Source organism: Buteo buteo, chromosome 3, assembly GCF_964188355.1.
Source record: "Buteo buteo chromosome 3, bButBut1.hap1.1, whole genome shotgun sequence".
In the NCBI taxonomy this organism is placed as follows: Eukaryota; Metazoa; Chordata; class Aves; order Accipitriformes; family Accipitridae; genus Buteo; species Buteo buteo.
In genome coordinates, this window is record NC_134173.1 from 28,424,282 (window position 1) to 28,439,497 (window position 15,216).

Genomic DNA, 15,216 nt, shown 5'->3' on the forward strand with positions numbered 1-15,216 from the left:
AAAAGCCCTATAAATGTTTCTGTATATTCAGAAGGCAGCCTTCACACATCAATAGACTGGAAGCATTCCTGGAATAAAAGTCTAAAGAAAAAGATGCTAAGAAGTAATGCTGTAGGTCCTGTGAGTAGTACAGGCAATTTTGGTAGTCATAAAACAGGCATTTGAAATGCATAGTGTAGACCCAAATCAGTCTTACAAAGTAAGTGAATGTATAAAGCAAGCCAGGACAACAGGTGCTAACTGAACTGCTCATTGTTCAATTTTATTAAAAATAGTGTACATTATCAAGAATACACAACATTTTCCTCAACTGCTCATGTCAAATCTGAGACCAGAAGTGCACTGAGGATGAATCACAGAATCATAGAATGGTTTGGGTTGGAAGGGACCTTAAAGATCATCTAGTTCCAAGCCCTCTGCCACAGGCAGGGACACCTTCCACTAGACCACGTTGTTCATCCAACCTAGCCTGGAACACTTCCAGGGATGGGGCATCCACAACCTCTCTGGGCAACCTGTTTCAGTGCCCCACCACCCTCATAGTGAAGAGCTTCTTTCTTACATCTAATCTAAATCTACCCGCTTTCCGTTTAAAGCCATTACCCCTTGTCCTGTCACTACATGTCCTTGTAAAAAGTCTGTCTCCAGCTTTCCTGTAGGCCCCCTTTAGGAACTGGAAGGCTGCTATAAGGTCTCCCCGGAGCCTTCTCTTCTCTGGGCTAAACAACCCCAACTCTCTCAGCCTGTCTTCATAGGAGAGGTCCTCCAGCCCTCTGATCATCTTCATGGCCCTCCTCTGGAGCTGTTCAAGCAGGTCCAGAGGAGGATGAAAGAGCTGCAGAAAAACTTAGTGGTTTAAAATGGTCTCCTTAGCTTTATCTCTTCTACTGAAACTCAGATACTGGTGGTAAATGCTATGAGAAGACAAGAATAACTGCTGACATAGTTGAAACTTCTGAAGAAGCAGAAAAGTGAACAACCACACGCATAAGTGAACAGGTGGCTCTGCTGTTCTGATTGAAGAGCTATGGAAGCAGCTGGGTATAACCAAAAAGCAATGGTACAAGCTATTGTCTCTTCAGTCTTCAAAAATATTTTAGTTTTGCTCCTAAGAAGAGGTCTATTCTTTAGGCATTTCACAACGTGCACTCGTATCAGTAATGCAATTGAATATGCACATCTAGAGTATCGGAAAAGTACATCATGCCAGATTTACCATGGTAAATCTTGTCATTGTGTCCACTGTTACATAAATAACAAAATCTATACCTAGCAATGCAGCAGCTCTCAGCAAAACTTTCTTGTTGTTTTTCTTCGTTTACAAAAAAAATGCTTGTTTTTAAACATAAGTGATGGTGGTAATTCTTGCAAGAGCTAGCTTAGGAACTCTACTTCAGGGTAAATTTAACTTGCCATTTTCTCAAGATTCTTGACAAAAGCTACAATTCAGATGTACTCGATCAAATGAACCACAATCTTAAAGGTGTTTTAACATGAGGGGCAGTTTAAATACCATCTCAAAAGACTTTGAGGATACAAAATTTTTTACTACTCCTAATGTATGATTTAGGTTGCAAATTAAAGGTAGTAGAAATTTCTTCACACTTGCTTATTCCACAAAGTTCTCATCTCAAACTGAACCATAATTTCAAGTGTTGTTTAAGAAAAAAAAAATACATAAAAATAAGTCATACAAGAAAATTCCTTAGTACCAACATCACCTATCACATTTTACACTACAGAAGGAAGATGAAAAAACAAGCACTATGGCACCTGTTTATATTTTTTTTTTTTTTCATGATAGGAGAACTGCAGTGTCTTCTACAGCTAGATATGCTAGAAATCCCACTTTAGCATGATGGCACTTCAGAAGGTGGAGGCAATTTTATTTTTCTTTAACAGGTTAGGTGTGCAAAAAATTGAGACTGTCCTGCTTTGTCCATGACATCATGACTCCTGTAAGCATTTGAGGTATTTAAACGTAACAGCCTCTGCTTACATGGGAATGAACAGATGGCAAGACATTCACAAAAGGTCCTCAACCTCGGGAATCATTTTATCCTGACCTGTCATACATGAATATGTTTATATTTCAGAAAACATTGATGTTCCTATCTTTATGTTCCTCTGGACCTGCCTCACCTCTGCTGTCTCTGTGATCTCTTCATATTTGCTTGTAATTGAAATAGCTCTCAAACATTAATGGAATTTTTGTAAGCTTATATAAATGAAACTGTCATTAAAACAATCTCAGCACCAGATGCAACAATTGGTCTTCTGCAAATAATTGAGTCAACATGATATTTTCACTTCGAGTTCACCTGTTAAAAGTAAACTAGTTCCTCTCTCTCATCCAAGCAACGTATAATGCTCATTAAATACAGACTAGGGAGTTTGGCAACTTTGCTTCAAGTGCTTCTGGCAAGGGAACAGAATCCTAGCAAAAGGATCTGAGAAAGCATTTCTGAGATGGCCAAGCTTAACAAAACTATCTGAGAAACAAAGTTTCTGAGATGGACAAACTATAAGTTCTTGGTCCTTGAAGTATTTGAATTCTACTGTTTATTATTATTCTCTGACTGTGAAAGATCTGTTCAACATAAATAAGAGGAATTTCCATGTAAGTTTCAGGTTCCAGAAAATCATGCTTACACCTCCCCTCTGAAAAATCAAAAATTGGCAAGACTTGAAATATTTCATTCAATATAAGTAGCTTCTCATACAAAAGAAGAAATGCACCCATAAGAAAGGAGTTTCTTCCACATTCACTCAGCTCCTGCTGCTTCCTATCTTTTCCAAAAAGGTAGCCAATACTCCTTGCAGATGTCCCAGGCTGCTACAGTAGCTTTTTAATCAAGAGTCATCTATAGAGTCTTCCACTTAAAACATTCTGCTTCCTAAGTCCAAAATGACTAAACTTCTTTTTTTAACTGGACTGACTATATAAAAACAATACCATGAAAATTTTGCTTCTCATTTAAGATATTTCTCTGGCTAGCATTTTATTAACTAGTGCAAATCAATGATGAGTACAAAGTGGAGACAGAAAGTAAATCCAACAATGGATTCTGTTACTATGCATTTTATTTCTTAACTAGCACTTTCTCATTTTTTCTTACTAACATCATCTGCCTCAAAACATGTATATACAGCAAGATGTTTTGCTAGAGAAAGTTTTGCACATAAAAAGTTATGCTAAAACCACACAAAAGTTATATCAAACCTTTCTGCGTGTTATGGTGTCTTTATTATACAATAGCATGCTTTTTTCCTACAAGTACTGGCCTCATTCAGTACACGGTAGCTATTATTCACTGAAAAGCTATTTCAATATTTTGTTTCTTCCTAATTGTTTGTGTGAGATGCCATGTGTAGTCAAACACTGAAGACAGAATTATTAATTTACTCATAGGTTTTCTTATGGCACTCATAACTCATAAAAATGTCCAAATCTTCATAATGAATATACTTTCACAACACTCCGGTGAAATCAGATGGTGTCATAATCTTAACATCAGATTCATTCCTCTACAGATGGGGAACCCATGCAGTGAAAGATTAAGGTCAAAAACTTCTAGTAATTTTTAACAGCCAACTTGAGATGCCAAGACCTTATCTTGCAGAATATTTAGCATTATATTTAGCTAGTACTGCTATTAACTGACAGCTATTGTTGGATCTCTCATTCTCAATACGGATCACCCCTTTATAAGGCAAAGCAACAAAGGGTGGTTAGGGGTCCACAAGTATCTCTTGACAACAATACTGAGGTTCAGAAATTTTAGTTCGTTTCTGAATGGCAGCACATGCTACCAGTTAAGAAATCTTCAAGTCACAATCTGTTTATTCCTTTTTTGTTAAACTGCACCTCAATGCATTTCCTAGCAGCTCATTCTTGTTTCTTCACTTTGAGACACCTGCAGTATCCATGCTTGCCTGAGACCTCTGCCCAGCCAGACTGGATCTTGGCTACCTATCTAAACCCCTCATGGTCTCACGGATTCCTCTGCTGTTTTCCCCCCTGCTGTCTTGGGAGTCACAAGAGAGTGAAGATACAAAAGTATTTCCTGTAATTTGTCACCAAATCTCAATACAAATGCAATAACTAAGAGTAGAAAATGGAGGAAATGTATTAAGTAGTCCTGATTGGGAATATCCTTAGGTCAAAAACCTTAGCTACCAATACATAACAAACATGCGCATCTTCAGACTTAAAGACTTTCTTCCCCCTTAGGTATTTAAAGTTTGACTAATTTAGGACAATATTTTCATTGAAACAGCAAATAGCACCTTGCTGACATAACAGCCAAGTTTCAAAGCCTTGCTCTAAAGCAAGGGGCACCTGCAGTCCTACATTTACATATGAAGTGCTCTATTTACTAATGTTTTTTCGAGACATTAAAGTATTTTAAAGAACATAATTTATCACCCCACTGTCAGAAATTGCTCTCCACTTCTGTGAAAGTTCCACAAAAAAAAAAATTTAAAAAATATCAGCCTTGAAGCAGACATTTGGAATGGAAAAAGTCTCAGCCTTAAGGGTCAAAATTTGGCAAAATTAGAGTTACCCAATGTGAAAGTTTACTGTGGCCCTAAGTACAGGCAATGGTACTAGCTCTTGTTTTAACTAGAGAATTTGCTCTTGTTCTTGAACCTGTAAATCGACTAGATACTGCTTTATTCTTTATTCCCCAAAGCCACTTCAGTACTATTATTTGTTCAGAACAGAAACCTTTTAAGTATCTTTCTGTCTAATTCCTAATGACCAATTTTCAAGTTTGACAGAATACTGAAAATACAGCAGGGGAATATTATGAGAAAAGAGTAAAGAACACTACTTAGAGATGAAATAATCACTAGTCCTAAATTGTAAGCCAGTCATGCAAAGTTGTTTTTTGTAGCGCAACTTAGCAGATGACTCCCTCACACATACTGCTACGTACTGTTGCTAACTCTCTGCAACTAAGACATTTAAACTGAGCATGCACAGGACTTTCCAAAAGCATCTTACAATGTTTACAAAATTACTCCATTGTGTATTGCCCAGAATACACAGATAACTTGCCAGTTCAGAGAGAGAGTCAAAAATATTCCCACTTGTGATGGCTTCCTCTGCTGTGTGCCCATCTCTTGTTTCCTCTGCTGTTAAATTTTAAGAAAAATGCCATTAGCAATGTGGACAATGAAGGACTTCCCACTTTCACTACTGGCAAGAAAACGTCAGAATCATTTGTTTCGTCTTGACTTATTTTTGGTGTCTCATTAGCTCTGTCTTTTGTCTGTTTTGAACCTTTCTGTGATATAATAATCAAACTGATTGATTGTACACCTCAGGAACAAATGGTATCTATGTAACAAAGTGGAGCTTTGGTCTCCAATTAGAGGATACTGCAAGAAGAACCACCTATGCCACTGGAGGATTATTTTTTCTACAATGACCAGGGAGGGAGCCTTAGAAAAAGAAAAAACCATATTCTCCTACAGCACTAGAAAAGAGACAAAATCCTCAAGTCATATCCTTCAGCTAATATATCTATAGGAGTTCATACATATTGGGGAAAAAAAAAACATAATTGCTATAAACATGGCAGCAGCTATTTTTTTCTTCCTAAAATTCTGCAGTATGTCTTTTAGCAGGTGGTATGTCCAGATCCAATGTAGTAACGGACCTCACAGGTAAGCTGAAAATACTGCTTGCTGACTTGTAAAGCACATTTAAAAGAAAATACAGTATATATACAATTTAATAATTTGGTCTGTTGTGACTCTAATGCAATATTTTAATTCTACAATGTCCTTGCACTTCAACAAGGACGTCAACAGGATACATCATCTGTTTATGCTATGCAAATATCCTAGATACAAAATTAGTTTTGAGTTTTACTATATACACAAGGACATCTCTTGAAAACAGTAGGGAGTAGCAGATTTGTTCCTAGAACTGAATTTTATTTCTTTAAGATTAACAGACATTCCACGCTAAAACAGCATGCAGCAGAGAACACAGATTAATTGGGTATAAAAATCTGAGGGCTACCTGACTTTAATTTTTCAATTTACCCAAGAGACTGAGGAGTAGAGATGTATTTTATCAACTCAAGCAATAATAACACTTAGATAGAAGTGTAAAGTCTGAGAAAGACAAACTGTAGTTCAAACTTATAACTGATCAAAGCAGATCCATTCTCAAGATTGTCACACAATCCCTGAAAACAGTTCAATGTCTGCAAATAAATAGAAAGTCACTGACACATGGGAGAAAGGAGATGTAGAGTCCTCCAAATACAAGTACAAATGCATTCAGAAAAGGAAAGCTACAAGAAAAGACCTTTAAAAAAGGCCTGCAGCTGAGAGGTTTCCTTTGCACAGAAGCTAACTGGCACCTCACTTACCTTGGTTTGGTTGCATGTTCATGTTTGGTCTGGGACCATAGTTGCCCATTGGCTGTCCCTGGCTCATAGTCATCTGATTCTGCACTGGCATACTCTGCGAGGATGGCACTGAGTGATTATAGCCACCCATTGACCCATGGCTACTTGAAGGCATGTTCATGGAACTGTTTGTCATATTCAGTTGGTTAGGTCCAGGTCCTTGCATAGGCATATGGTTAGGTCCTTCAGAACGAGACAGGGAAAAAGGTTCTACATTAAGTATCATAAAACAAGCAAATATAGTCATACTGAGTCACAAAACTTAATAAAAGTAATTAAATACAATTACATTTAAAACAAGGCTAAACCAGAGTTTGCTCATGTTTTCCCAATTTAAATTAAAAAAAGTTAACGAAGTTCAGCTCTACTATGCAATACATTTTCTTTTGTTGAGCGGCTGAAGCTACTACAACAAGGGTGTAAATTATCATATAGCTCATTTTATATCCATTGTCATATGCAAAACTATCCTTTTTAGTACTTGCACAACATACCCTGAATTTCAACCTGAATTGCACAAGATCAGTTTAACAGCCAGCTTGGTGGCTCTATCACAGCTATATAGTTGTTACAATAGCTATAACATTTCCATTTATTCAAACAAACCATACTATACACTTTTCTGAAAGTAACAGTTAATACTTTTCTTTTCCAAAAGTCAGGCAGTATTAACATTGACATGGTATTCTACAAATACATGTAGAATAAAAATGGCTGAAGGCATATTGAACATTGTTTGAATATATAATCTACAGCCAATATTCTGCAACTGTGTTTACAGGTTATTAGGGTGGGAGATGATGACTGGAAGGACAGCCATCAAGTTATCACCTCACCTCTCATGCCTGCAAAGACGCAAAGGAAGAGCAACCTGTTCATATACCCATGAGGCCAGCTACATCTCTTCACCCTTTATCTCCCCTCTTCCTGACAAAACAGGTTGGAATTGGATTGTTCTCTGAATTAAATCTACCCTCAATGGGTATTTTAAAAGTATAAAAGTTACAATACCATTTGATCAGTTTACTTACTACTTCAGCTGGGTTAAGTGAGCAGCTACTAGGAGTAAAATTAGTACAAGGTCTGACTAGATATAAATATGACAAGTGAAAAAAGTAAATGAAATGCAAGAATTATGCATTTGACAAGCACCACATGAAGAGTTTACGAAGATACGTTCAACCAGAGTAAGTCAACTGTAAACAAGTCAGATGTTGATATACACAGAGTTCACCAAGAAGATGCCATTGTTGCCAAACATGCTACAGGTTTTTTGTTAAGCTACAAAACCCTAAGAAATACAGAGAACTTAGAAAAACCTAAAGAAACTATGCCAGTGGAGATGTAGGAAGATAGTGATTTGGTTACCTATCTCTCTGTGAAATAAAAACAAACAAACAAAACAAAAGAAAACATATCTGCCTTCAAATGTAAACACCTCCCGAGTCCTGTCTTGGCTAAAGAAATAACTGCACTATCTAGGACAGAATGAAGGCAAAAAATAAGGACATAGAGAGTTGTATGCAAGGTCACAGAGGCAATACTAACTGTATTGGATTTGTGTGGCAAGGTTTTGGTAGCGGGGAGGTTACAGGATTGGCTTCTGTGAGAAGCTGCTAGAAGCTTCCCCCATGTCTGACAGAGCCAATGCCAGCCGGCTCCAACACAGACCCACCGCTGGCCAAGGACGAGCCCATCAGCAAAGGTGGCAGCACCTCTGTGATAACGTATTTAAGAAGGGAAAAAAAAAGTTGCAGCAGCACAGAAACTGCAGCCGGAGAGAGGAATGAGAACATGTACGAGAAACAGCCCTGCAGACACCAAGGTCAGTGAAGAAGGAGGGGGAGGAGGTGCTCCAGGAGCTGGAGCAGAGATTCCCCTGCAGCCTGTGGTGAGGCAGGCTGTCCCCCTGCAGCCCAGGGAGGTCCACAGTGGAGCAGATATCCACCTGCAGCCCGGGGAGGACCCCACACCGGAACAGGTAGATGCCCAAAGGAGGCTGTGACCCCATGGGAAGCCCACACCGGAGCAGGCTCCTGGCAGGACCTGTGGACCCATGGAGAGAGAAGCCCATGCTGGAGCAGGTTTTCTGGCAGGACTTGTGACCCAGCAGGGGACTCACGCTGGAGCAGTCTGTGCCTGAAGGACTGCAGCCTGTGGAAGGGACCCCTGCTGGAGAAGTTTGTGGAGGACTGTCTCCCATGGGAGGGACCTCATGCTGGAGCAGGGGAAGAATGTGAGGAGTCCTGGCCCTGAGGAGGAAGGAGTGGCAGAGACAGTGTGTGATGAACTGTCCTGGTTTCAGCTGGGATAGAGTTAACTGTCTTTCTAGTAGCTGGTACAGTGCTATGTTTTGAGTTCAGTATATGAAGAATGTTGATAACACTGATGCTTTCAGTTGTTGCTAAGTAGTGTTTAGACTAATGTCAAGGATTTTTCAGCTTCTCAAGCCCAGCCAGCGAGAAAGCTGGAGGGGCACAAGAAGTTGGCACAGGACACAGCCAGGGCACCTGACCCAAACTGGCCAACAGGGTATTCCATACCATGGGACGTCACATCTAGTATAGGAACTGGGGAGTGGGGGCGGGGAATCGCCTCTCGGGAACTAGATGGGTGTTGGTTGGCGGGTGGTAAGCAATTGCACTGCACATCATTTGTACATTCCAATACTTTTATTATTGCTGTTATCATTTTATTAGTGTTATCATTATTAGTTTCTTCTTTTCTGTTCTATTAAACCATTCTTATTTCAACCCACGAGTTTTATTTCTTTTCCCAATTTTCTCCCCCATCCCACTGGGTGGGGGGACAGTGAGTGAACGGCTGCGCGGTGCTTAGTTGCTGGCTGGGGTTAAACCACAACATGAACTGACTCCAACCCCCATTCCCTGTCCCCATGCACTGCTGGGGGGGTTAGGTAGAGAATTTGGGAGTGAAGCTGTGCCTGGGAAGAAGGTGGGGGGAAGGTGTTTTAAGATTTGGTTTTACTTCTCATTCCCCTACTCTGGTTTGATTGGTAATAAATTAAGTTAATTTTCCCCAAGTCGAGTCTGTTTTGCCCTTGATGATAATTGGTTGAGCAATCTCTCCCTCTCCTTATCTTGACCCACAAGTCTTTTGTTATATTTTCTCTCCCCTGTCCAGCTGAGGAGAGGAGTGATAGAATGGCTTTGGTGGGCACCTGGCATCCAGCCAGGATCAACCCACCACACCAACTGACCTCCAAACAAAAAGATGCAGAAGATAACAATTATCAAGGAACACATCTACTAAAAGCCAATATGAAGAAACAGAGAGTAAGTTTAAGAATATATTTATCTTCTTGTCCTTTTCAAGACACCTTATTGAAACGAACACATAAGCTTGTTTTATCAAGGAAAGTGAAAAAGCTGAAAAAGGTATCATATATGCAGTTCACTGTTCCTGCAAACAAGGCGAGCCAAGATTGCTGAATTGTACAAAGGCGGATCCAACACAAATGCAGAAAAAATAACTCAGTGAATAGCATTATCACCATGACAGAGAACTACAGATGCCTATACTGTCCCCTCTTCAATTCAGCACTGCCTAACTCTGTAATAGTGGAGACAGTTTAATTCTGAAAAAGTGAGATTGTCTCTAACCACGAGATTAATCAATGTGTTACAGTAAAGCTAAGGTGAAGAAAAGCTCCAGACTGTAGTGCCAAGCAACTATTGGAGGACTGCTAGAAGACTACTTTCTTAATTTCTTTCTGAATAAAAGGAAGAAATACAAAGGGTTAGTGCCAGAAAGTCAGGGCCTGGGAGTGGTTTTGTTCCTTTTTGTTTAAAGGAAGAAATTGTCAGTAATAAGTTTCAGAGAGCTAGCCAAACACAGTGGAGTAAGTTTTTAAAAACTGGTAAAGTATGAAGCAAAATGGGGGAAGGCAAAAAATCACTGCAAGAGAGAAGAAGTTGAAAAAATAAAACACCTTCTCTAAATGGCTGGTTTATACTTCACATCTCTGTTAGCACCAAAATAGAAGGAAGCACTCATAAGAAAAAGCTGGGACATGAAATGTCAGGCATGCATATGTTCTGGGGTCACAATCAGGTAGTTTGTTCGTGAGAAGCTAGAAGGCAAGGACAGAGGAAAAGCTAAGACTGTATTATCAAAAAAACCTTGCAAATGAAAAATAGTAAGAACACACTTTACAAATAATTTTTTTTTATATTTTGCCAAAATACTTCATGGGGTTCTCCTGCACATAAGGATGCAAGAGTTGATTCTTTTTTTTTTTCTTCATATGAATACACAAAATAGGAAGAACAGAATATGAATGAATGAGATATGAAGTGCGTATCTGCCATTAAAGTAACTGCTTTAAATGCTATACTAATTAGATTCTGTGTTATAATAAAGTTAGTGGAATAAGTATCTATCTTGACTATAAACAGAAGTTCTTTTTCCTCTTAACCACTTATGGACAGTATCTTGGCTCTGAGAAGCTGTAAGCCAGCCTAAGTGCATTTGAGACTACATTTGCAGGAAGGAAAGAAGACTTCGAGAGAACTTCTTGGTGATACACAAGCACCTGTTATTCAGGAAGGTCACCTACCAGTACCAGGACAAAGGTCAGAGAACCCTACAGCTAGTCTTACCTTTAAACTTTCTACATATGATAAAACAAGCTCAAAAACCCAGAAAGATAACTTGTCACCAGCACAACCCAGTTCTTCATCTCCTTCCAAATCCAGACCACCCTTACGCTGCATCACACAAACTCTCAGTCAATGTAACTCTTCAGATAGGAATTTTTTCAGGTAAAAGCCATAATCTGTCACAGGTACAGATAACACTCAGTTCCACCACAGGCTGAAAAAGGTTCGTCATGACTGTCTTCCCTGGTAAGAGGATACAGACACTTATTTGTCAAGGGATGCAATTAAGGGCCTCAGCACCACTTCATTAACCAGAACACGGGTATGAGAAAAATCATCCTTCTCCCTTTAGGTAATGGGACAGGTCTACAGCAGAACTTTAAATCAACTCATGCCCTGACCATCACTAGGCAGTTCTTTTAATCCTCCCATCAACCCTTCCATGCATACTCAGGCCTGTGGAAGCCCCTACTCAGAGAAGCCCTTCCAGAAATCTGATATTTTTAAGAGCCTGCATTTTATTTCTTCCTGGCTGGCCAACTCACAGTTGTCAATCGTGGATTCTCTTGGTTTGCACATTAGTGACTTTATTCCTTTTGGACAGATCATCTGGTCAGGTATTTAAAGTTTTGTATCTGGCTTCTATTACAAAGTGTCTACATAACTTTAGAGTAAGTGCCCTATAAACAGAAAGCAAATGAATACGCTGCAGAAATTATTACAAATACATGTCTATGAAATACATAGAGCATATGTAAAGGCATACATACAGGCAAACTAGCAAACACTTAAAAAAAAAATCATTCAGCTATCCACTTAACAAGATGATTGTGTTTCTCCTTTTCCAATTCCTAACTACGAAATGATTTTAGCATGCCTTTCTGACATTAGAGATGCCCTCATCCTAAGCTGTTTATCTTCGCATCCTCAGAGACAACCTTAAACAGAGAAGGGAAGGAACAGACATTCAAAAAGAGGGAATATGTTGGAAGAAAGGCTAAATTAAAGCTTAGTTGGAAACTGTATTTAAGTATCTGTCTAGGTGAATACCAAAACAAACCTATTTACCTTTCACATATTTTTCTAAGAGCTCTTTTCTTATTCTATCTAATTACAAAATATGTATGTTTAAGGAGTGACTTTTCTCCCCCGTGGCTCTGCAGTGAAGTCATTATGCTCACATTGCGACTTAGTAATCCTTCTCCTTGGAAAAGATCATTATAATAACAATAATATGATTACACTAGAGGGTCAAAGAGACTGATTTGTGAGAGGCAATGCTATTCTCCATGGGAGCTGATGGATCTTAGATGGATAGAGGACTCCACAACCAGAATATCTCTGCCCTACTTAGGGAGCAGCATATATTGCTCTTTCCAAATCCAAATGCAGACCATGACCAATATGCATGATGAAACTAACTTCTTCTCTAGATCTTTTATTACAGTTCTTACACATGGCCTCTGGAGGGTATTCAGCCACTCTTCTCAGAAAAGCTGTCACTACCAGGCCTGTTTTATCAAGATTTGCACAGAATTAGAGACTACAGCAATCATATTTTTTACTTCATAGTAAGTTTTGCATAGTTATTTATTGTGTTTGCTGTCATGGAGCTTATCCTTGTGACCACTGAGCGACAAATTTTCAAAGATCCTTTGACAGCAGTTACCTTTCCTGGAAGAATCAATACCTTGAAGAGCTTTTGTATGAAAAGTTGCTCCATACAAAAAAAAGAAGGGGTCCAGAACAAAAGCAATCCTGGGACTGCAATTTTAAGCTGAAAGCCAATTCACATGAAATAGGCAGTATGACTTTATGAGTGGAAATTCTGGAAAACTGCCTCTATATAAAGAGGCAAGCTTTTCCAGGGCCTACTCCATTCTGATCTGACTGCTAAAGGGAATAGTTACCCCAAAGCCAGTACTGGTAGGTACAATGTGGAATTTTATCATCTTGTTTCACTGCTTTGTTTCTGACTTCCCAAGCACTTTTCTTTTTATTACAAAACAGGATGGCATAAAAACTGACTTAAAATTTACACCTAGAACAATAATCTGGAGGCCATTTCTTTACAAATCCCTTACGATTCAACACATCTTCAATAATAAAGAACACAGAGGATTAGTGGAAGCTGGATGACTTTCTGTATAAAAGCAATTTAAAAAAATAAACAACAAAAAAAAAAACATTTACCCACATTTGAAACACCCTCTTTAAGATGTATCTGTTTTATTATTATCTAATTATTTAGCTACAATGATTTCACATTATCTTTTGATGGAAGGATTTGTGTTCACTCAGCCACAGGCCAATACCTTTCCCCAATAAGCCTTCTAAAGCCAGCTGTACTGCACGGTTTCAAACAGACTAAATTTAGCCAGTTCTGTTCATCAGAGGAATGCTGTGTGTCAGCTACATCAAAGCCCAAGGGCAGCCTGATAAACACTGAATACAGGTCACGTAGCTCTGTAGCTAACAAACTCTAAGAGAGCTTGTACTCGGGGGCATTCAAAGCAGTTTTGTCATCAACAATCTAGTATCCCTTGAGCCCCCATGTCGTTTCAGTTGCCAGGCAACGCTGGTGTTAATGTCTTAGAGGAGAAAAACTTACCAGGCATCTGGCCGTTCATCTGGTTCTGCATGTGTGGTGCAGGAGGGCCCCCACCTACCATACCATCTGAAGACATGTTGTGCGAGCGCGGAGGTGGGGGAGGGCCGCTCTGACTCATCCCTCCCGGACCCATAGGCATATTCTGTGTGGGTGGCTGAAAGGAGACAGTTTAGTCAAACACGAGAAGCAGTTAGTCTGACAAATATATTATATGTACATATGGTACAGCAGTTGCCTATATTGTTCAGCGAGGTATGAAAGAAAGCACTGAAATGCATTTCTTGCTCTTTCTGATACATTTAACTCCTCCCAATATTAATTTTGGCAAAGCATTTAACATTTCAATCAATTTTACGTGAAGTATTACACGCAGACAACACCACAGCACCTTCAAGCACCCCTTTATAATAATAAAAAAACCCCCACCAAACAAATCAATGCCTCATTAAAAAATTATATCTGAACAGTTTAAGATTGCTGGAGTCGCTCCCTCCCACATGCGCACAAGCTTGCCTTCGAAGCAACATTTGGTGAACAGAAAAATAACTCTTCCATTATAATTCTCTCACATCAACAATTTGTTACTGTTAACAGACCTTGCACCAGGACAAAACAGGTACAACAAGAGATGAAAGCCTCTGAATACTCATAGACTAGCAAAAAATTTGCACCTGGGTGTGGTAAAATGTTTGCGATCTCTTCCCCTCTCTCCCCCGAAGCGCTCAAGGCCTAGTTCATAATTTTGTGCCAAACACCCCCTACAGACTGGAAGCACATTAGTGCTGGCCTCCAAAGGTCCAGAGACAGCTGCCTAGAAAGGATGTTTTTGGCAAATTTCCTAATGAAATTGTGAGGAAAATAACTGAATAACCTTGAGAGTTCAAAGAGGGAGAGCAAGAAAAACAGTAAATACAAGGGGGAATTCACTAGTAGGTTCTACTCACGGCAGCGTAAGGAGATGCAGAGACTGCTAGTAGCCAGCTTCATTTTCCTATTAAAAACACCTGTGATTGTATGATCCACTTCACATACCTTAGCCAAATGCTTTCAGGGGAATGAAAATCAGCTCTGAGAGAGCAAATCCCTGAATCTCTGGCTTTTGAGGACCCTCTCTAAAAGGCCATAACTATTCATGCAAAACCCTTCCCGCGAGACAAACGTTTGTGTATTTTTCAACATTTCTCTTCATAGAAAGAACCAAGGAGGTGATCCCTAACTACCCATCGAGGCCAGACCCCCTTATACCTACACCTATTCATCAGGACGTTCATAAAGACAAGATGTAATACAGTGGAAAAGAGTAACACTTTCCAAATGAGTGTAAGGCAGGACCCCTTTTTGGCCTTGGAGATGGCAACATCTGGGTAATAGAGACACACACACAGATGTATTCACTTCCCCGGGGAAGGGGGTAATGGTATTAATTTATTTTCTCAACATTTCTTCAAATAACTCAAGCAGGTATTATTTTCCCTGCAATATTTTTAAAAATTCCTCCAGAAATTAGTGAAAGGCTTTTTTTCAGCAGGAGGAAGGAAGGAGATGAAGGAAA

General features: G+C 39.4%; 1 protein-coding gene across 3 annotated transcripts in view; it reads right to left on the bottom strand.

Annotated features, from left to right (window-relative positions):
- SS18 (SS18 subunit of BAF chromatin remodeling complex) overlaps positions 1-15,216 on the bottom strand; it is a 45,255-nt gene that overhangs the window by 13,390 nt on the left and 16,649 nt on the right. For all 3 annotated transcript variants that reach the window (XM_075023176.1, XM_075023178.1, XM_075023177.1), the window contains exons 4-5: positions 13,665-13,818; positions 6,393-6,614 (exon numbers count right to left, since the gene is read on the bottom strand). In XM_075023176.1, coding sequence (XP_074879277.1) covers positions 6,393-6,614; positions 13,665-13,818 — 376 coding nt within the window. The remainder of the gene's footprint in view (positions 1-6,392; positions 6,615-13,664; positions 13,819-15,216) is intronic.